Source organism: Protomyctophum bolini, assembly GCF_963924005.1.
Source record: "Protomyctophum bolini genome assembly, chromosome: 1".
Classification (NCBI taxonomy): domain Eukaryota; kingdom Metazoa; phylum Chordata; class Actinopteri; order Myctophiformes; family Myctophidae; genus Protomyctophum; species Protomyctophum bolini.
In genome coordinates, this window is record NC_137862.1 from 40,533,261 (window position 1) to 40,557,401 (window position 24,141).

Consider the following 24,141-nt stretch of genomic DNA (forward strand, 5'->3'; position numbering starts at 1 on the left):
CATGACATGGCGCGCAACCAAGTATACCAATTTAGACATTGGTGTAAGTATACGGAGGTGACCACGTTTTCCCCTGGCTGCTCGAGAGTGCTCCTCTCGGCCACACTGAACACGTCTGCCAGAAGCAATGCAAACATATTGGGGCTGCCCGAGTCAACTCATTTAATTGCAATTAACTCACCGTTATGTTAATCGTGATTAACTTTTTTCTACGTCCCCCCCCCCCCCCCCCCCCGAGATCTGTTCTTGCCAGCTACGTTTACAAGCGTAGACAAACGTTTACTGTATATATGAAGGCGCCGTCCGTCTGTTTACCTTTTAGCATTGCTCCAGGTAGTATAGCCCTCCTCCTTCACCAGCAGCGATGCAATTTCTAAATCCAGCTCCGTTGAGCCTCCATTATAACCCCATTTCCAAAGTGCCGTATCTCCAAAGGTTAGAGAGCTGTTCATGGTGAGCCGGCACGCACCCAACAATCATAAATCATTTGTGATTTTGTATCACATCGCTGAGAAAATGTAGCTGGTTTTACTGCTAGCTAAAGGATGTGGGCTGTGTGTGTTAAGTATTTGTAAATAGTTAATATGTTATCTGGACGTTATTATAAAGTTGCGACAATTCCTCATTTACTCATGTTAATAAATGAGGAATAGTTGCAACTTTAGAATAACGTCCCAATAGCATATGTTAACTATTAACAAATACTTAACTCATGTTGGTAAATGAGGAATAGTTGTACTATAACTTATACCTTTTACAGATCGGAAATGGGTGGTACAGAAATTACTTTTGGAAATAATATCACATTTTTGTATCTCAACCTTGTTCCACCCATTAGCTTTTCTGGATGCTATATTTTACAAAAGAAATACCACAGATGAAACGGGGAACCTTTCTTTTTAATTAAATATATCAATAAAGAAGTGCAAAAGCCGTTGTAGGCTATACATAATATGCAATTATGCCACAGGCATTTCTGATGAGCATTACTGAGCTACACAGAACAGAACACAATGAATAGTAGCATGGCATATTCACTCGTAGGCTGGAATAAAAACTGGAATAAAAAAAAAGAAAAGAAAAAAAGCCTGAGACCGACCAGATCTGTACACATTTCTGTTTTCGCCAGAAATGTCAGAAGTACAAGCTCACAGCAAGACACATTGCAATGTGCTGTGAGCTGGGATCTGTCATGATCTGCCATTACTGGCAAATGCCTGCCCCAGAATAGGTGTTCAAGTTAATAATACCCAGAATTTTATAGGGACTTTTAATACATACATCACAGCAATGTCATGGATTGGTGTAATCCAGCATTGATAAACTGTGTACAAAAAAAACCTGAAATGTGTCCAAAAGATAATATGTTTATTTTATATGGTGAGATATTAATTATATTTAGAGAATATAGCTAAAATAAGCTGTCAGGATACAAACGGTTAAATATCTATGATTAATCTAAACTAAAGAAAATGTCAACTATTTATTTTAAATGTGACACTTCCGGTTTGAGCCAGCTTAAGTCCTGTGTGCAGAACATGCTACTTCCGTTTGAGCCACATGAGAGAGAGAGCTTGTGGCTTCACTCAGTAGTGAAGCCCCAAGCCAGTATTCTGAACAAAAGTTACAAAACGTTGATAAAACTCAAAATAAAAAAGTCCAGCAACTGTATTATGCAGAAGCAGCTAGGTGCAGCCAGAGAGACTGTCACCTGACATCGAAGTCTGAGAGTTTAGTGGAGAAATCCTATGGTAGGATGCTGTTCACTGCTTATGCTAACATTAGCTCTAATGCTAGTAAAGTTTAAACACAGGGAAATGCCATTGACTTACAGTCATGATAGCATGGATGTTAATTCTGAAGTGGTCATGTGAATTGAATGAACTTGGTTGATGTTTTATTGTATCTCTGCACAGCAGCTTCATGCTGAATGTTTATTACACTGAGATGCACTTCGGTGTAAAAGCATTTTTGTTTTTACTGCATGTGTCTGTATAGGCTGTCTGCCCTTGCACACACTACTGAAGGCTGCCTACAACGGCTTTTGCACTTCTTTATTGATATATTGAATAAAAAGAAAATGTTCCCCGTTTCATCTGTGGTATTTCTTTTGTAAGATATAGCATCCAGAAAAGCTAATGGGTGGAACAAGGTTGAGATACAAAAATGTAATTTCTGTACCAACCATTTCCGATCTGTAAAAGGTATAAGTTAGGTACAACTATTGTGGGAGTATATGTTTCTATCATTATAATAGGAAACTTGGGCAGGATTTCTCAAAACTGACATCGACTGCATGCAATAGAGCAATTTTGCGTTTTTAAATGAACTTTTAAAATCATTACTTTTATCTCTCCATCATTTTATCTCTTTAAGGGAGATAAATGTCTTGCTCAGCGTGGGACAATGTCGGGTCTCTGCTCTATATATGTAAAGTGTCTTGAGACAACTTGTTGTGATTTGGCACTTTAATTCAACTGAATTGAGAGACTATTTCCCCAACACAATAACCCGGACAATTCTCTATACCAAAGAGAAAGGAAGGAACACTTGTTTCACACTTGTTTCTATAGCTCCAAAGAGACTTACTTTATTTGATTGGCAAACAAATCTGCAACGATTCCACCCGTTAGGTTTTCCCGGGGTGGAAACGTTGCAGATTTGTTTGCCCATCAAATAAAGTAAGTCTCTTTGGAGCTACTGTATAGAAACAAGTGTGCGGATGTTCCTTCCTCCTCTTTGATGTTTGCCTTGATGCAAATGGCCTAAGTACAGGCAATAGATGTGCACACAATGTTCTCTATGCGTGGACAATTACAGTAAGTGTAGCCAGAGCAATAACCTGGGGAACAGCGGGTAAGCTGAGAGGGTGGCATGAAGCGCCACGTGATTGGTCTGGCACTCAGCCTGAATTTTGTTTCACTTCATTGTTCAGACTGAAAGCCCTTCCCACAGCAGCAGTTTCTGGGATGGGCGTTGCCAAAGCGGAAGTTTTCGGTGAACAACCAATCAAAAGTCGTACCAAAGCAGGTGACGTCGTTGTCAATGTGGCTAACCCGGTCGCTGCTAACCAAACAAACACGGTCAACGAGCACTACTAGCATGTTAACAAACACGGTAAAATATGTCGGATGGTGATGTTTCTGTATAGAAACGACAATGTATCATAGGGCAATTTAATAGACAGATTGATACGGTTGCTGATTGGCCGTATAGCCACAGTATCAGATTTCAACTGAGGCTGCTCTTTGAATGGGCGACGTGGCTAGCGATCCAGGGGCTGGAGCCAGGCTATCACATAGCTTGTATTTAATAAAACTCATCTGTTATTGGTCATGCAAAGTTTTTCTCTGATATAATGTTAAATGTTGAGTGGGGAATGTTTGGATAAAGTACATCATTTTCCTGAGGGGACACACATGGTGGTCAGATTTAGAAAATTCCATTGGGAACTTTCAACTGTCCAATATGTCTGGAATGCAGTAGACTAGAATAAGTGAAAGTATAAACATTTACTGACATGAATCAAATGTTACATGGACACTGCAGAACAGGCACGTGTAGAGAATTGTAGCAGGGCTGACATTCCATAAAAGGGCACTTTTAGCGAATTACTCGCGTTTGAGTAAGGATGTGCTGTGATTTGGCCACGGGGGACAACTGGAACCATGTTGACACAGTCAACTGCTTTTACTTTATACTGTACAGTAGCAGTCAGCATGCACCGGCATACTGCAAGGCCATATTGCCGCATCCACTTTGCCACTAGGGTCCACTACCATCATACAGTATGAAGTACATTAAGCTGGATTAATGTTTTGGCTCGGGCAACAGTCCAGTTCTACGAAAATAGCTGATCTACAAGATCACTGCGATGCGTTGAGAGCTTGTAGATCAGCTATTTACGAGGTGGAAACCCTGCACTGTTTTGAAACTGGAGATGTGGAGTACGACATGGGATTTCTAACCAAATTCTGCACAAAAGGCAAAATGCTGCGTTTGTTCAAGTTCAGGAAAAAGACAATTCTCCTGAATGATTATGGCATGGAGAGGGGGTAATTTGCATTTCTTTCACAATAAGTAAATGCGCAAGCCCCTCCTATAAACAGCTATAGTGTGGATTCTGTCTGAACACAAACATTAAATGCCATTGACAATGGATGGCGAATTTACATCATATGTGACCGTTTCTGACCGAGGCTAAGTCATTGATTTTTTTTTGCAATTTTAGTTTTTTCACGTCATATGAAAGCAGGGAATCATAGCTTATAATTGACATATTGGTTGTTCTTTTTGACCCACCAGTTTTGGAGATATTGCTTATAGAGTAATGCCTTGCAGAGAAACAGCGAGTTGAGAAAACAAGCTTGAAAAGTTCACTTCTGTGGACTCTATACAACTACTGTAGCTACATGTTTAAGCATTTATTTCATATTTGCATGTCGATTTCAGCTCTGACATATATTTCAGACATGCTCTAGTTAGTATGTGAAGATTCTGCCTGTGCTATTAACACATTTTGCATTAAAAAAAAGAAAATCAGTTTTTCTCCTCCACTGAACAGTTTTGTCAAAAAGAGTCACATATGTGTCTGAGCAAGTCAAAAATGTATGTTGGTGGGAACCCTTGGCCAATAATTGATGATGATTTATTAAAAAATAAAATTACAGACGGGTTAAAGGGCAGGGGCTCAAGCCCCCTTTGATGCATGTCTATGTGCACAGGTGCCTGCTGCAGTGTTCAGAAGAAGCCTATCTGTATACACATAATATTCTTTTTACAGACAACCCTCCGTCTCATAATGAGCATTACTGAGGAGCAATGTCATGAAGATAAGGTTGAAAATGGTTGAAAGGATGCAGAATGCATAATACATCATAATTTCGGTCAGTCTTCAGTTGTGCAGTGCAGCCTTACGTGAAAGCATGATGGGAAAAAATGGACAGGTGTCAAGTCTTACCTGCTGCCAGGCCCCCAGTTGTCTTTAGGTCTCTCGTTGTCATCAGCTGTGTCAGCAGACAATGCCCTGCATAATACAACCACTGGCTTTAATGTACAGCATATCATAATATACAGTATAGCACACGTGCTAACTGTCAGATTACACTAGCACACTGCATGGCTGGCATACTTTATGACTCTAGCACAGTGGTTTTCAATCAGTGTTCATGGGGACCACCAGTGGTCCTTGAGGGGGTTCCAGGTGGCCCCCAAAATGGAGAGTTGGTAACCAAATGGACCATTATAAAAATTAAACCAAATAGTTTTGGTATAATTTTACTCTCTCAAGAGTTAAATAGTTGTTAAACATTTGCATTACTTAATTTAAAAGAAGTCTAAACAATTAGAGAATGTAGAGGAATTGATTTTTTTATCAACTTTTGCCTGTTATCTCTCCTCCTTATCCAACGATAAGAAAATATTCTTTAGTTTTGGGTCTGAGAGGCTAAATCTCATCAAAATGAATGCTATGGTCCGTACGGCTCAAATGCCCAATAAATAATGGGCCCCGATATGAAAAGGGTTGAAAGCCACTGCTGTAGCTTAACACACTAACAGGCTAACAGGCTGACAGGCCTGTCAGACTGCTGTGAAGGCCGGAATGGCCTTCGCGTTTGAGTAAGGACGTGCTGTGATTTGGCCACGGGGGACAACTGGAACCATGTTCACACAGACAACTGCTTTTACTGTATACAGTAGCAGTCAGCATGCACCGGCATACTGCAAGGCCATATTGCCGCATCCACATTGCCACTAGGGTCCACTATCATCATACAGTATGAAGTACATTAAGCTGGATTTATGTTTTGGCTCGGGCAACAGTCCAGTTCTACAGTCGAAAAAAATGGGTGTTTATTAAAAATGTGGGCATTTCGCAGGACATTCATTTTTGTTGAATGCTTCGTAATCGCTTCCCAAGTTTCCATGCTTCTGGAAAATCTTCGGCCTTCAAAATCTTTGTATATCTCAGATACTTGCAACTTTAGCATAATAGGCGTACAGCAAGTGATGTAATGCTAGTGTGCTGCCAATAGTCCATACCATCGTCTCTCCATCTGGCCCACAGTAGCCGGCTATAGCACCCCGATCAGAGCAGACAGGCGGCTTTTGCTGGCCGGTGCATAATTCACCCTTTGTCAAATCCCGCCCGTGGTTGTGCCCCTCTTCGCACCCATTGGTTGCAGTTTTGTGGTTGGACAAAAATCCTCTCTCTCCATCCACTACCATTGAAATAACATTTTTTTCAGTTGCTTCATATTGATATTCTGTGCACTCAATTCTTCTTAAACGTTGTTCTAGTAAAAAGGAACATTGCAGGTGCAGCATGGTGACTGGCCATATTATGTTTGATTTTAGTATTTTTCCAAAAAAGATGTTTTAGCAAATTCAACATAAACAAGGTGGAACCAGGGTGGAACAAGGCACAAGTCAGTCAGGGACCAATCAGAAGGCTGACAAAGGGTGAATTGTCCGGAAGAAGCTAGGTTGGGCCTTTTATTGAGTGTAGCCTGTGTTGCTCTTGCTTTTATGTTGTGTTGCTACACAGACATAATATGACATGCAATCATGCCTTCAGCAAAAAAGGGGGTAAAGGGTGCGTGACTTAGGGTCAATTGTGTTCAGCAAAGCTGGAGGCACTGGAGAAATCAAACAACATCACCGCAGTGGTGGGGGAGCACTGTAGACGGATGCCCCTGGACTCCATAAGTACATCATTTCTAAACAGCCACTTGCATTCTTCACGAGTACACTTACAGTATATCTGCTCTGAAATCCATTCATTCCTATGGCATGCACCATGAAGCAACGAAGGAGAGAGAAAAATATATGGCTCCCGTGCACGAGTTGGCTCTTTTCTCGTAAAAGATACAACAGCAGCACGCTGTTGACAAACGTGAAAGCAAAGAACAGAGACTATGCCTCTCTCACTGTACAAATGTCATGCTGTGCACATTATGTATAGTTGTTGCTAGGAGAAAGGGAGCAGGTAGCAGCAGTGTCTTGTTTTGTTTAGGTTTCAAGGTGGTGTGAAATGTTACAAAAGTAGTGGGAAAGCAGGAGACAGAGCCTGAAAGCATGAGAGTTGGCAACCCGGGGTAGAGTTTATTAGATTACTAACCACTTGGTATGTAATACTACAGATGGCAAATTATACATACTGTAGTGCTCTAGTATTGCTAAAATAATAATATTGTAATATACCAATGCACCGCAGCTTCTCGTTATCCCACACTCTATTGACCACACAAAGATGAGCGTCTTATCAGTATTCTTGTCACACAGAGATGAGTCCATCAGCGATCATATTTGCCCAAAGTCAGTGTATTCTTCTGGGATTGGATTGATCTGTAGTCCAAGATGTGCAAAGGATGACATTCATACCACCAAAGTCTGAGACTTAATATTCTGCGAGCTTCTTGTTTACGACTTGCATAACATACCTCATACAAATTTTATCTTCAATTAAGTATTCAGTATTTTGAAAAGCGCTTGTCTTGTGATCTCTTGCAGCAGAATACTCAAGTACTGTTTGGAATGCAGGATAATGAGTAGATGGAATTCAAGTCCAGATCCCGGCTTTGAAAAGTTAATGTAAATCATCGCTGTTCATCATCATGATGATGGATACAGAGGACCTGATTTTAGGTACTGTACCACCATCCTCTGTCTAATGTTGAAATACAGTAGGAATCCAATGAGAGACTGTAAAGGATCAATCCCTTCCACAAAGTGTACCCTGTCTATGAGGTGTGTGGTGATAACCAGGGTAAATGTTTGTAAATGTTGACCAGAACTAAAAAGTAACAAATTTAATGTGCGGGTAGCTCTATGGAACCTCAGTGTTCATGAGTATACCTCTCTCTGCTCTCGATGTGCTATTGTTTTATGATTTTGAAATATTTGACTACTTTAACTTTGATACATTGAGTACCGGTATAATTCATGCCAAAACGTTTGTGCTTTTACTCAAGTAATTTTAAAGTGCAGTCCTTTTACTCTAACATGGTATTTTCATTCTACTAGTTCTACTTTTACTTACTCTAAGTATATTATATTAAAATAAAATGTCAGTACTTTTATCGTCCGCTGGCTGTACTCAACATGTTTCAGACTAAAATAGCAATGCCTGTAATGTGATGTAGAATATGATATTACCTGTGCTTGTAGAGGTAGAAGGCGAAGCCAGAGATGATAAGAGCAAAGAAAGGGACCAAGATGGCTGCTGCCACTGAGCTGCTGTTGGTATAGGGATTGGACTGGTCCGTTGCAACAGTGACAGGACCTGAATAACCCAAAGACGCACGCACACACGCGCCCACACACGTGCCACACACACACACACACACACACACACACACACACACACACACACACACACACACACACACACACACACACACACACACACACACACACACACACACACACACACACACACACACACACACACACACACACACACACAGTAGTATGAAGATGTAGTAGATATAAAGAAACATTGTGTGTGTGTGTGTGTGTGTGTGTGTGTGTGTGTGTGTGTGTGTGTGTGTGTGTGTGTGTGTGTGTGTGACTGTGTGTGACTGTGTGTATATATATACTGTATATCTATATATCTATATACATATACCATTAAGACGCCCTGAGGCAGAGAAGCGACCTCGCCCTAAAGGGCGAGAGCATGCACGCATCCGCCTGGGTGATGGCAGACTGCTGGGCGAGCGCTGGCGCTTTGGCATGGGGGTTCACACAATTAATTCTGTACTGGCCATATATGGAGCATGTCTTGAGTGTACAGGGTTTGATCAGGGTCAGATCAACATATGGAATGTCAGAACAGGTCAGTTCCATATATGGAGATCTAAGGGTGGCATGAAGCATCGACTGAAGGTGGAAATGTACAAATATACCCAAAGAGTAACACAATAAGCGCTAGAAACGAGTCAAACAACCCAGAGACTACATTTCCGGGTGGCTGCAGCTGCCCGTCGCACAACATAAGCTGACAAGTTAATTAATTAAAACAATATATTGATATTTAATGTTTTGCGGTTAGTACGAGTCGAGTAACGACGCACAGCCACCCCCCTGACTTAAACACAGTTCTTATATGAAGCGACCTAAAATCCCCCTATATGGATTTCAATGCAAATTAAAAAATACATGAACCTGTGTACTCTACTGAAAGTGACATCAGACTTCGGTGCTCTATTGGCCATATATGGAGCGTGTCATGAGGCGTGACTGACGGGCGGACTGACTGACAGGTTTCCCCCTGCCCGTCTCTTCCTGTTCGGCATGCCACTAAATCTTGCTAATCTTGCTAAATCTTGTGATTAATAATATCACAACTAGACTTGTTATGTTAAATCTTGGTGGTGTCAAGTGTACACCCAAGCCCTTCTTAGACAGAAGGTGGATAACTAGATTTAATTCCCACCACCACCACCACAGAGAATATTCTGCCATCAGTTGAAACATATCTTCAGTGAGTACTCACAGTATATTAGGCCCATCACTACGTACTAAGTACAGACAGAAAGAGATTCTTGGAGCTATTTAACATTTCCTTTGACAGTGCATTAGTGAGGCACAGTCATAAGTAACGTACTGGACCAGAGCTACTGTAGGGTCAATGTTGCAAGCATCAGTCAGCATTAATAAACGCAGACTAATGAGTGCAACAGTATTTATGAATGCGAGTGATTTAACCCATTAAAACCAGATTCTACAAAACGTTTCCTAAATCCTGAAAAAGTGGTGCTCAAAGTCTTTCATGTCGGGACCCCAAATATTATGTATTTGGGCCCAGACCCACATCTGAAAATATGTTATCCAGGGACCCCCCAGGGACCGCCCAGAAGCAAAGATTTGAGTTAAAATGTTCGATGTGAAAGAATAATAGATTTGCACACATTTTCATGATTTTTCCAAAATAGCATACAAGCTCATAGCGTGGCACCACGAGCTTGTAGATCTGCTATTTTTCAACAGCTAAAGTTTAAAATAACTAGACCGGTGCCTGGCTGTAGAGCAGTTCCACCCATCTGTCTGTTTCCCTTTTATGCCTGTCTCTGCGTGTGCCCTTATTCCTATATGGAGTTCTGTGTCAGGCATGCCCAAATATGAAGTGATGAAATGTCAGAACAGGCCTTATATCTCCATATGGAGATATAAGGGGTGATCAGGTCCAGAGGGGGGCAGAGGCTTTTGTGCTGGTTCTGGACAACCGGCTATCCGACGGACTCGACACTGGGTACTGCACTCCCTGTGGTGGTGTGGAGCGTGTGTGTCGAATTTGAAGTCGGTGGTGTGAACGGTTTTCGAGTTATGTGGATTATAGACGTACACATACGTGCGTACACACAGAGACTTGGCATATTCATAGATATAGATGGTTAAAGTGGTTAAAAGCTACGGGGACACTTCATGGGTTAAGGATAATTAGCATAATAATATGGCAGGGGAGGTAAACGGAGACAAATTATGGATCGGCTTTCCATAGAATTCCTCCCTAAGATCAGTGCCACGTGAAAGAACCCCTCCCCCCTCCTAAGTAACTGCTCTAACAAGGTGGAACATTTTCTGTGGATTTATGTAGTGGTCTAGCGTGTTTGTTGGCACTAGTTGCACACAGTTTTTTATCGACTTGCAGTAAAGCTAAAACATTTTGTCATGACTTAATTCTGCATTACACTCCTTACGGGAACAAAGTTCAGTGAGAGGACAAAGAATAAAATTGTGCAATTGTGGTGTAAAAAAACGTATTGCCTTTGCTGCAAATTGTCTTGTCAGTTCAAGATTTTCTAACTAGTTGAACTGCAAAGACAACAATGCATGGACATTGTGTGTGATGATCAGAAAATCAAGCTGCTTGTGATTCATTGGTTTATCCCTGAAACTGCATGCTGGCAACATACCGTACAGGCTGTTTGGAATAAATGTTGTCTGAGCGAGGAGGTTAGGGGGTACAAATATACCTCTATAATCTCTCTCTGAGGGACTATATACAAACACAACCAGATGGTAATTAATTCATGGAGAGACATAACACACACTTCTGGCCACTCTGTTGCCAGAAATGGCAAAATCTCAAAGACAAATTGGCGCATAAGAGAGTATTGAGAAAAGAAGTGTGGAGATCCAGGTGTTAAACAAGCAATACAGCAGGCAAAGTTTGAAATTAAGCACTCAGCGTATTATAATCGGGGACTACATTATTTGACATGCAATGTTCTTTTTCCACAAATGAGTCTTGAACCCGGGATCCCCCAGAGTTAGTGTCGAAGTGTCCTTGAGCAAGACACTGAACCCCTGGTTTCCGCTGCCATTGGTGTATGAATGTGTGTGTGAATGGGTGAATTGATGCACAATCTATGTAAAGCGCCTTGGATAAAGGTGCTATATAAATGCACCATTTACCATTTTATATATATATATATATATATATATATATATATATATATATATATATATATATATATATATATATATGTATATGTGAGACAAAAAAGGGACTCCTGCACATCAAAAAACCCTGGGAGGTGCAAGTCTAGTTAGCAGGCATAGACTTCAAAAAGGGAAAAAGGGGACTGCACACTCCAGGGAACAGAGACACAATATATGTACTGTATATATATACACATGCTTGTTTTTCGCCGGGTTATTTTCTGTTTATTACATAGCTGGAGAGACACAGATACTTCTGCTACTGAACAAGGTAAATACTATTGCAAAAGTTACTATCACCATAATAGTGCTTTAACCAATGGTTACTATCACCATAATAGTGCTTTAACCAATGGTTACTATCACCATAATAGTGCTTTAACCAATGGTTACTATCACCATAATAGTGCTTTAACCAATGGTTACTATCACCATAATAGTGCTTTAACCAATGGTTACTATCACCATAATAGTGCTTTAACCAAAAACCTTTTGTTTTAACCGAAAGAATCACACTCATGTGAAGTGAGTGGCACTCTCATAGTCATACATCAACATCAGCCGACCAAATCATCACATTCCGTGCTACAGACACACACGTGCGCACACACGTACGCGCACATGCGGCGCGCGCGCACACACACACACACACACACACACACACACACACACACACACACACACACAAAGCTGTGCATATAGGAGGGGCTAGCGCCTCACTTAGCCTACCTTTAATGTTGTTAACTTGTTTGTCAAGTTTGTTTTCGTGTGATAGTCAGACCTACCTTGCCTCGTTAGATGAAACTTGCCAAAGTCTTTACTATGGATGTGGCCCTGGTAGATGAAGGTCTTTTGGTCTTCTGCTGTTACCTGGAAGACAAAGCCATTACTTAAAATAGGGCAATAACAGAATTGTACAACAGATGGATTTTCATATTCATCAAACAAGACAATCATTTATTTCTTTTATATATATATATATAATTTTACAGTTGAGGGGGCAGGTGTGCTTTGAAGGTGTGTGACTGGAAGGTTAGGGTACAGGCTTTACTTTAGACATACTATTTGTCCCACTGTCATTAGACCGACAACCTATACCTCAAACCATAACGTGACGCTATAACCGCAAGCACGGAGCAGCACATGTCCGACCACATGTATGTCCGACCGTTGTTTCCGCATGTCGGTCCGTTGGTGGTGTCTAATCTGCGTGTGCATCCCGAAGGTTAATGGTTTCATCCCTTGGACTGGCATGAAAAATCTGGGCACGCAATTCCTCAAAACCCACTGTTGAAAAGCCCGTGAGCAAGAAACTCAACAGCTTCAGTGGAGCTACTTACTCATGACGTTTGTATTACTGGGCAGGTGTGAACGTGTGTAACTGTATGTATATGAGTGTGAAGCAGGGCGCTGCAGAAACAGATCATTGGTCCTCTGCAAAGTGCAAACCTAACTTGGATAAAGATTTAAAATAGTCATCATCATCAGGCTCTTGGGGCCCACATGGGAATGGGGTGCATGGTTCCAATGTGGAATCTCAGTCCAATCCTAAACCTAGTATTAATTAATATATACATAATACAATATACTGTAGTGGACACATGTCAACAACAGTTGTATGCGTTTCAATGTACTGTATATGTGAGTATGCTGTGAGTTATTTTACAAACACTGTTGTTTTACAGTACATGAAAGTAGCCTTGATGCTGTATATACCAAGGCATATTCAAGGCCTCAAGGCGTATATTGTGAAATAGTACTGATACAAGTTAATATTTGGAAAGCTGTTGTAGCTCGGTACCGCATGACTCAAAAGTTCACCCCACAGAGCAGCAGTGGATGTTAATTTGTAGTCTAATTACACTAACTGCTATATTGGGAGGGATAGTATTATTATTATTATTTTGTGGCAGTTGGCCAATGTTGCTTCAGCAATATTGGTCAATAGTTGACAGTATGAAGTGAACCCATGCACTCTATAAGCTACTGGACGGTGCTTCTTGGCTCTAAGCCCGCATCGGCTTATTGAACAATGCCATAATTCCACTTTTATTCAAGGCAAGCTGAAGCATTCATTGCGGCATTGCTGTGCTGAAAAAAGCTTTGCTATTTTTGCATAACTTGTCTGTTGTAGTAGACAAAATACAACTGTAAAAGACATATTTTTGTTTGCATTCCTCCCTTTCAACTTCCGCAGTAGCCGTTATTGAGTGGTGCAACCACTCCATTACAGCTATGTGTGTCCCTGGGTCTGTCTGTCTGTCCCTGGGTCTGTCCAAGCACGAACATAGCTTGGTTGGTAACTCTGATATTTCTCGACCGTTTCGGACGCAGGGCGGCTCGCCGGAACCAGGACCGGCCCCCTGGGAACGTTCCTTGTGGTCTGGATGTTCCGGGGACCCCCAGGGACCCCCACATGGTAACTCTGTCATTTCTGGCCTGTGATTGGTTAGCTGATTTGCTCGTTTACATATGACATACATTTTCCCTTCAATGTCAATGGCGTCTAATGTTTTGTTGTTTAATTTACGTCATATTTAGCGGAATTCTGACGTCATTTCTCCGTTCATCGCCAATGGCAAAACTTGAGACGGGCGGAGAAAAAATTTAGCAGACGACCGGAATTCTCTTACCGTGTTCAATGGCAAAACTTGAGACGCGTGGGGACATCTCAAAGCTGTTTATAGAAGAGGCTAGTGCACCTTAAAAACTAAACAAAATGTATATAGTGTTGCAGTCCCGCCCCCTTTCAGAACGACGAAGGCACCAGGAAATAATTCCCCATTCATTTTCCCCATAGACATTTCAAAAAGTAATTAAAAGCCTTAAAAGCCTCGAACAAAGCCAACAGACAAGTTGACAAATCATTACAATAAACACATATTTTTGGGTCGAACAAATAATTAGAAAGAAGAAAAATAATTTATTTATTGTCATGATTTGTCAACTTGGCTGTTGGCTTTGTCCGAGGTTTTACAATTAATTTAATTTAATTTTTGAAACGTCTATGGGAAAAATGAATGGGGTCCTGGTGACCTCGTCGTTCTGAAAGGGGGCGGGACTGCAACGCTCTTTGGGTGCTATGACTTTAAGAAGGTAGGCGGGGTCAAACGTCGTCCTGCTCCAGGCAGAAGCCACAGAGTGACATTTATGATGTAAACAGATGTAAACAAAACAAAAAAGAAGAACGGTGGTTGAATCAGTATGGAGCTCTCGGCATGGATTGTTTTTTCTTCTCTTTCTTTTTCGCTTCTTCTGGTGATCAATGGATATTTTGTCCTTATGTGGGGCGGCAGTGGTTCAGGGGTAGAGTGACCGGATGGTAACCGAAAGGTTGCCAGTTCGAACCCGCGGGCTCCCCCAGAGTTAATGTCGAAGTGTCCTTGAGCAAGACTCTGAACCCCTAATTGCTCCTGATGTGCAGGTTGGTGCTTTGCATGGTTTCCTCCGGCACCGTTGTGAATGTGTGTTATGTGAATGGGTGAATGTAATGCACAATCTCTGTAAGGCGCTATATAAATTAACCATTTACCATTTAATGGTAAGAAAACAGCTATAGTCCAGAATTCCTATTGAATGTCGTTGGAATTTCAACGTGCTTCTACATGACAGTCAGCACATTATGACTATTGAACAAGAATAAATAATTGTGACTTACATATCCGTCCATAGCCCAGTTGTCATTTTTAAACCGGCTGTAGTAATGCTCTGTCGGTCCCTTCACCTGGTACACCTTCAACAAGAGCTGGTTTTCTTCTGACTTATATGTCCCTAGACAGACAGACAGACAGACAGACAGACAGACAGACAGACAGACAGACAGACAGACAGACAGACAGACAGACAGACAGAGAAAAGGATTCTGAATTTGTAACGACAATTCATATCCATTAAAAGGACGTTTAGCCCATTGACTGTGACTCCCGTTATACTTATATTGAACATTACCTATGAGCACTTTGCAGAGCATAATTGCAGCATAAAGATTTTGTGAGGAAGTCTGTTTGACTCATTTTATTTCGGAGTGGTACTGTATGTGTATGACAATCAACAACAGACTTGAAACGCTAGTATGGTCCTTTAAAGGAAAGAGTAGAAAACAGAAAATAAATACTAAGATCACAAATTGATTATTGTCAATAGCAGAGAGAGACACGAGAGTTTTCTTTTGATAAGCGCCTGTAATCTGCCACATTATTAGGGGAAAGCACTCTTCAGTGGCATCTCAGTTATCGTTTAATTTTCCTTTGGCGCAGAAGCCGTTAAGTATTTTTAATCTGTGTTTGACCGTTTTGGTAGCTCTGAAATTCTCTCTTTCTTCCTTCCTTGACTTCCTTATTGACATCCCATTGTACCGCCTAGCTGGCTAGCTAGTGGCTAGCTACGACAGGGCAGATCAGAGGCAGGAACGTAGGGACGGCAGCTAGCCACTAGCTAGCCAGCTAGGCGGTACTAAGGAAGTCAAGGAACGAAGGGTTATTTTTAATTAGCTGCCGTCATGGTAAAGTCTAGTAGATTATTTTTCTTTCTATTACCCACCAAGTATACATGCATATATTGGACATACTTAACGCTGACAACCTTTGTCTGGGCACTAATAATATGCCATATAGTAGGCTTAACTTTTACTGTTGAAGTTGGTGCATAACATCTAAATGTCAAGACATCCAAACTGGCTGATCTGCCTAACGGATTTAATAGACTGTAAAAACAATATTAAAATAACCTTTATTTTATATATATATATATATATATATATATATATATATATATATATATATATATAATGTGCGTGACTGTAAAGCCGAAACAGAAGTGGGGAGGACGCTTCACTTCCGCTTTATCGCTTAATCATGATCAGAGCTTCCGTTGCTCCAGACTGTATGACGGAAGCATTTGAAAATCGCAAGAGGCTGTTCCAGTGAAGCAGCACCATCACTGACAGTGGTTCTGACCGTTTCATTACCTGACATTTTGATTGAGACTCCGCTGGTTTCCAGTAACGTGACGTTGACTCTGCCACTGGTGCTGTTGAAGACAGTGACCGTGAGCGTGGTGGTCTGTCGTTTCCCGAGATACTCGTAGAAACCACTCCAGTCAGAGTTAGGGGAGAATACGTCTGCTGGAACTATACAATGGACATACAAATAAACACAAGATACATGACGATAGAATGACCTTGGAATAATAATGTCTTGTGCTGAAGATAAAAAAAAGAAAATCATTAAGGGGAATTGACGTGAACTTTATAAATGCATATTTTTCACATTATTTATTCTACTTCAGTAGTTAACGGAAAATATAGTGTAGAAGAAAGAGTTTAAAGAAAGATGATGTTTCTTTATTTGCTTTTTAACAATGATGGTATTGAAAAATGGTATTGAAAAAAGGCAATTCTGGTGAAGTGTAGTGCATAGCAGATGACCTCATGATGCTGCCTGGCTCACACCCACATGTGCGTGCGTGCGCTTTTACATACCACGGATTTTGTTCTTCTGAATGTCAGACTCTCCCCCTTTTGCTTTGGCGTTGACTTTGACTCCAACTGAAACACAAGAGTGTTTTAGTTTGACTACGCTAATAGCTTTGTTGGCTGCTACATTATAATTATGCTTAGAATGGTGATGTTCATAGTCTATTTATAGTATAATTTGTGCCTCTCCTGACTGGCGCCGGGTTTGACCTTGCTTGGTTAATATTATAGCACAATTACCAGAGCACCTGTGTGAAGCATTCAGTGGTGGAAAAAGTACTCAAATGTTCTACAGTGAATGCAATGCAATGGAGTAAAAGTACAGACATTTTTAAATACTCCAGTAAAGTAAAAGTACCTTAAAATCAGTACAGTATAAAGTAAATATACTTACCGTATTGTGACGACCCTCATTTTTCAAGACTAATTTGTGTCACAGGAGTGTCTTTGAGCAGTGCAACTGGCATGTTGGAAGTGTTGTCCATGTTCGTATGAATGAAAGATTGTATTTGTTATTTATGTTGAGTACCTGCATGGCTGATAAGGGAGTGGTGTGTTTGTTCTTTTATCAATCACTCGTAGAGGTTGATCAATCAGCCTGGGACACTATCGAGTGAATGGAACATAGGCCTACGCAATAGCTGGATGTTTCTTTCTTTGAAGTGATGGACGAAATCGACTCAAAACTCAAACGTAGCTGAACTGAGATGGAGAATTCTTCCTTATGCACAATCAAAATGTGAGATTGTTCAGCTGAAAGAATGGCACTGCCATGGGCCGAATTATTCAGTCTCTCTGTGTGTGTGTGTGTGTGTGTGTGTGTGTGTGTGTGTGTGTGTGTGTGTGTGTGTGTGTGTGTGTGTTAGGATTCCCAACAGTAAGACATGGTGGTGTGTTGCACAACAGCTGCACAACAGTGACACTTGGTGGTGAAAATATGCTACTTCCGTGCTCGGACACAGCCAAGGACACACAATTGTGTATAGGTCCTATAGGAGTGGTTGCACCACTCAAAGACTTCCACCACTGGAAGCATTCCGTGTAGTAACAAGCCTTACCTTTACAGAATGGTGGTTTCCCTGACCATCTCCCATCACTCTTGCAGGTCCTGTGCTCTGATCCCCCAGCTAGATAGAAGCCATCCTGGCAGGTGTAGATGAGTGTGTAACCCAGCGTTGGTAGATCCATAGATTTGACGTCTACATTAGTCGGGGTCTCTGGCTGTCTGCATGAATGTGCTGAGACAGAAAACAAAAACACAAAAACATGTTAAGAGCAGTGGGGTTTCAACCAGTGGTCCTTGAGGATGGGGTTACAGGTGGTCCCCAGCTAAATGATGGGGAGGTGGAAGCCAAATGGGCCCTTATTAGATCTTTAAGGCTTGAGAGTGAAGTGTAAATTGAAACCAAATAGAACCGTACACTCTCGAGAGTTCAAATAACTTACAAGAAGTCTATACGAGAATGTAGAAGAATTGTTATTTTTATCAACGTTTGTGTGTTATCTGTCCTATGGTACCAACATCAATATGGCATGGAATTGTGGACAAAATCGTATAACCAAATATTATTTCGTTTTGGGTCTGAGAGGCTAAATCTCATGGTGGTCCATGGCTCAAATGCTGAATAAATAATGGACCTTGATATGAAAAGGGTTGAAAACCACTGGGTTAGAGCAGACGATTGAAAAAGCAGTGGTTTACATAAATACTACATTTTGAGGTGTTTGTACTTTACTTGAGTAATTCTACTCCACTACATCTCTGATAAAATATTGCACTTTTACTCCACTACGATTATGTGACAGCTTTAGTTACTAGTTGCTTTGTAAATTAGGATTAATATTACAAAACATACATAAGCCACTTCAACCCATTTCGGCCATGCGATGCGATGCGACACATTGTGTGAGCTTGTAGATCTGCTACTTTCCAAGATTTTTTTAGACATTTGAAAACTTGAAATGAGACATTCTGCATAATGAATGAGTACTATTACTTTTGGTACTTTAAGTACATTTTGATGCCAATACTTTTGGACAAAGTCTTTCTATATTGCAGTATTGATACCTGATCTGAAATGGTTATTTGTCGGCAAGTGACTCTGCAGTGCAAAGATGCATAATCTAGACTAGATAAATTAGGCTAAATACTGATGGGCTGATGATGGTGATAATTAGTCAAACAGAATAATAGGTAGTCAAGTTTCCTCTCCTTTTCAACCAGCTATAACCAACAACTGTAAAATCAGCAACACAACTACTATTACTATAAGCATTATTACCACTACCAGTGCATCTATTGCTACTACCAACAGTCATGCCTTACCAATACATTCCGGCTGGGTTCCACTCCAGCTGAGGTTTTCGAGGCAGGTTCTAGTGGTAGATCCTAAGATGTGGTAATTCTTTCTGCACTTGAAAGAAATCTTACTTCCAACCTGGAGAGATATTGAATACAAAAGAATATGCCATACAAATTATGAATGCAGTGATTGAAATGAAAGGCCTTGACCATGTCTGGTCCCATCATCTTTCCAAATGTTATACTGGCTTGCATATTGACTCAGTATATATGTTTGTTCTTTGTTCTTGAGCTTTAAAAGCATAGAATATACTAAATAAAGGTAAATAATAAAGGTGCTATTGAAAACAATTCAGGAATCGTTATGTGTGCATGGCTGTCTTTCCTTCGCATTATTGGTTAGACATACCAACAGTCCTACAGTCACCAGACAGTGGCCTTGTGGTTAAGAAACTGGGGAGGTCGGGGTTCGATCCCCGGCTGGGTCATACCAAAGAGTGTTAAAAATGGGACCCAAAGCCTCCCTGCTTGGCACTCAGCATCAATGGGTTGGATTGGGGGGTCAAATCAAAGAATTAAATGATTCCTGAGCGTGGCATGATCTTAATTCTGACCTGAAATCCCTGAGCCAGTATAGGAATGCCATAGGCTGGAGTCCCTGGATCACGGCAACTGTTGAAGGCTGGGTCTAAAATGAGCATGCAGGTGCGCGCGCACACGCACGCACGCACACACACACACACACACACACACACACACACACACACACACACACACACACACACACACACACACACACACACACACACACACACACACACACACACACACACACACACACACACACACACACACACACACACACACACACACACACACACACACACACACACACACACACACACACACACACACACACACACACACACACACACACACACACACACACACACACACACACACACACACACACACACACACACACACACACACACACACACACACACTTGAAATAAGCACATGTCAGTGTTTATTCACATTTGACATGCCATATTTGTCTTCAGCGTGACTCACCTATGCAGGCAGGCTGTTGGCCACTCCAGCTGCCGTCAGCCTGACACACCCTGTCAGCAGAGCCTACCAGGAGGTAGGGGGTGTGGCAGTGGAACCTGACCTCTGACCTATAGAAGAAGTACACATTTTTATTATATATTATATCCATGTCATGATATTAGACTGGATATTGTCTGTGATTTTGGATATTATACTATTGTGATATAGTCTGCTTGCCAGCTCAGAGCCCTATTGTGAACCCGGACATTCAAAATGTCATCATGCTTTATGTATATGTAGCATGTGACATGTCAAACTAGGGGGTTTTCATGATGCTGAATCCATTCCAAGCATTAGGCTAAGAATGGCCGTTTTCATACCATACTCAACCTTTCTAACCTAAAACGTTGGTATACTCAACATGCCTGGGTTCACATTCTGGCAAGTGGACAAATATGACATAAGTGTTCTATAAAAATATAAATATCGGATCGGAAAACTGAATGAAACCACACCGACCTGTAGGAGAAGGCCGTCCCCTCTCGGAAACCACCTCCAGGAGACCCCGGATCTCCGCAGAGAACAGCTAGAGGGAGAGACATCAGGTGACGTGAGGTCTCCTGAATACATGCATCGACATCAAAGTGCTCCAGTATGAATACATAATTAAATACATAAAACATGTCTGTAGCCAGCAGCAGCCTGTCTGATGTCTGGTATGGACGACTACTGTGTACTGACAGGAGGGAAAAGAAAACTGCCTTGACGAGCTCATACCGCGCACAGGAAATTCAACATCACTTTGCGAGAAAACAGAGAAATTGGAATTTATCTAAGGCTTGGTCGCAATGAGCGTACAGTCGGTTACGGCGTGTTAATCCATGAAGGACGGGAGCGCATCTGTGTCGCTTTAGCTTTTAACCATCTTAACCATTGTTTTATAGTACATTAGCTATTGAAAAATAGATCTACAAGCTACAAGCTCTAGAAGCTCATAGCGCGGCACCGAGTGCCACGCTAAGAGCTTGTAGATCTGCTATTTTTGAAAAATCGTGAGAATGTGTGCAAAATTATTCTTTCACAGCAAACGTTTTTAACTCAAATCTTTGCTTCGGGGTGGAGGGTAGGGGGGGGGGGATCCCTGGAATAACATATTTTGAGAGGGGGGTTGGCGGCCAATTACAATTACATATTTTGGGGTCCTTGACATGAAAAGGTTTGAGCACCACTGACACAGAAAATGAAACAGAAAACTGTCAGGATTTAGATGATACATATAGAATCCGGTCTCGGGTCATAATGGGTTAACTCACGTAGACACTGTGGGACGTCTCCCCGCCACGTTCCGTTCCCCTCGCAGGCCACCACGGCAGGACTCGACAACTGGTAACCATGGAGACAGCTGTAGCTCACGCTGGAGCCCCACGAATGGTCGCTTCCCTCCACCTTCCCATGGTGCACCAGGGGAACGGGCCCACACTGGATCACTGGAGCGAGGGCGCACACACACACACACACACACACACACACACACACACACACACACACACACACACACACACACACACACACACACACACACACACACACACACACACGTTAAACAACAGGAGTTCTAAGCAGCTGTTTGTTTATATTTTGTTTATGTCCTTACAAGTTAAAATCCCTGAATTGATTTGGTCACTTGCCCAGACATGATCAATTATAGCAGAGGATGAAAGCACATTATTACAGAAAGAGGCCCTATATATTTTTCAGGAAAGGAAATGACTAGAAAATAAAAAAAGGGTTAAGTGGTTGCTCATGCAAGGTCGCCGCCAACAATTCAAAGGGCAAAGGCAAGCAATTATGGCTTTGGAATGGGAGGTATTTGGCTTCCATGAAGTAGTGTTAACATATTATTACAGCGACAGTTAGAATAGTATAGAATACAAAAATATGCTTTGCAAGCAGGGTACAGTCAGTTGTGAAAAAAGTACGTAAAAGTATCAATACTGCAATATAGAAATACTCTTTTACGAGTAAAAGTCCAGAATTCAAAATGTAAAAAAAAATAATAAATAAATAATTGAATTCAGCATATCTACAAGCTCACAATGCGATCGGATCGGGTGATCGGACATCGGGGCCGATCACGTCATTTTCAAATGCCAAAAAACATGATCGGGACATCCCTACAGTATCAATGCTATATCCATATCATGATATTAGACTGGATATTGTCTGTGATTTGGGATATTGTACTATTGTGATATGGCATAAACGTAATCTACGTAAATCTATAAATATAAATATCGGATCTGGAAAAATCGGTATCGGCAGATGCTCAAAATCAAATGATCGGAATCGGATCGGGAGCAAAAAAACGTGATTGGGACCTCCCTTTAAAGTACAAATACCTCAAAATTGTACTTAAGTGCAGTACTTGAGTGCATGCACTTACTGTAGCTACTTTCCACCACTGGGTACAATGATGCCATGAAATGGTTGCGGTGATGGGCTGTGGCATCCAACAGACTGTGGTTTACATACAGTATGGGCTTGAAGTTTCCTCAAGCAAGAGACAACAGTATAGTCTCCATAATTATGGACTTATAGCTTCACAACGAACCAATTATCACCATATGGAAACTCTGTCACTGACTGTGATGATAATTAATGGTAATCTCAGCAGCAGGAAGATTATCTAAACAAATATTAAATGTGTTCCATGTTAGTACTTTAATTGGCATGTATATATACGTAGGGCTGCACAACATGAAAAACGGTTGAATTATTTTATATTTTCAAGAGATACATGGTTTCCAGCGGACACAGTAGGATACGCGTCGTGTTTGGTTCACGTGACCGGAAAAAAATATCTGTCACACAGGGTTCTCAGGGCTTCTGGGAAATTGAGGCGCAATGCAAAGTCTATGAGGGGCAATGGCCGCACCCGTGTGCCCCAGTTCCCCGCTGTTGTTGTCTGGACTGTGGAATAGTTTTGCACACTATTACAAACGATTGGAATATATTCAGGCGGATTTTCGTGAAAAGGGACCTACATTAGCGCCTGGATGATTCTTCAAAGCTTAGTGAAATTCTCAGCAGTGAAGCTTATTTCACAATTTCAATTCACCACAGACGTGTCAACGTGTTTGCACATTGCTGCGGTCCTGCAGTCAACATGCTCAAGGTGTTTGCACATTGCTGCGTTCCTAGCCAACGTGTTCAAGGTGTTTGCACATTGCTGCGGTCCTAGCCAACGTGTTCAAGGTGTTTTCACATTGCTGCGTTCCTAGCCAACGTGTTCAAGGTGTTTGCACATTGCTGCGGTCCTAGCCAACGTGTTCAAGGTGTTTTCACATTGCTGCGTTCCTAGCCAACGTGGTCAAGGTGTTTGCACATTGCTGCGGTCCTAGCCAACGTGTTCAAGGTGTTTTCACATTGCTGCGTTCCTAGCCAACGTGTTCAAGGTGTTTGCACATTGCTGCGGTCCTAGCCAACGTGTTCAAGGTGTTTTCACATTGGTGCGGTCCTGCAGCCAACGTGTTCAATGTGTTTTCACATTGCTGCGGTCCTGCAGCCAACGTGTTCAAGGTGTTTGACGTTTTTCGGAAAACCCATGGAAAAAAGGCGGACCCAAGATTTGCTCTGAAATTCAGGTCTGTAAACGCAGCTGCAGCAGTCTGCAAACACCTTTTATTTCCCTTGTATAATTACAATATGGCTCGTTAAGATACTGATTAGGTTGTCTGGGAGTATACCGTAGTTTCATAATAGTAATATGTATGTCTCTCTAAGATAATGCCAACCATCTGCATGGTTTCAAACAGCTAATAAAGTTGAGTTGTCGCTCTAACTAGGAGGCAGATGGTTCCGTGTT

General features: G+C 41.5%; 1 protein-coding gene across 1 annotated transcript in view; it reads right to left on the reverse strand.

Moving 5' to 3' along the window:
• LOC308315110 (CUB and sushi domain-containing protein 1-like) overlaps nt 1-24,141 on the reverse strand; it is a 694,698-nt gene that overhangs the window by 3,492 nt on the left and 667,065 nt on the right. Inside the window, exons 63-74 of the mRNA XM_080762946.1 lie at nt 21,590-21,763; nt 20,796-20,862; nt 20,298-20,404; nt 19,838-19,911; nt 19,248-19,359; nt 17,980-18,159; nt 16,928-16,993; nt 16,415-16,576; nt 15,107-15,219; nt 12,234-12,318; nt 8,158-8,284; nt 4,961-5,026 (exon numbers count right to left, since the gene is read on the reverse strand). Of these exons, the coding sequence (XP_080619072.1) occupies nt 4,961-5,026; nt 8,158-8,284; nt 12,234-12,318; nt 15,107-15,219; nt 16,415-16,576; nt 16,928-16,993; nt 17,980-18,159; nt 19,248-19,359; nt 19,838-19,911; nt 20,298-20,404; nt 20,796-20,862; nt 21,590-21,763 (1,333 nt within the window). The remainder of the gene's footprint in view (nt 1-4,960; nt 5,027-8,157; nt 8,285-12,233; nt 12,319-15,106; nt 15,220-16,414; nt 16,577-16,927; nt 16,994-17,979; nt 18,160-19,247; nt 19,360-19,837; nt 19,912-20,297; nt 20,405-20,795; nt 20,863-21,589; nt 21,764-24,141) is intronic.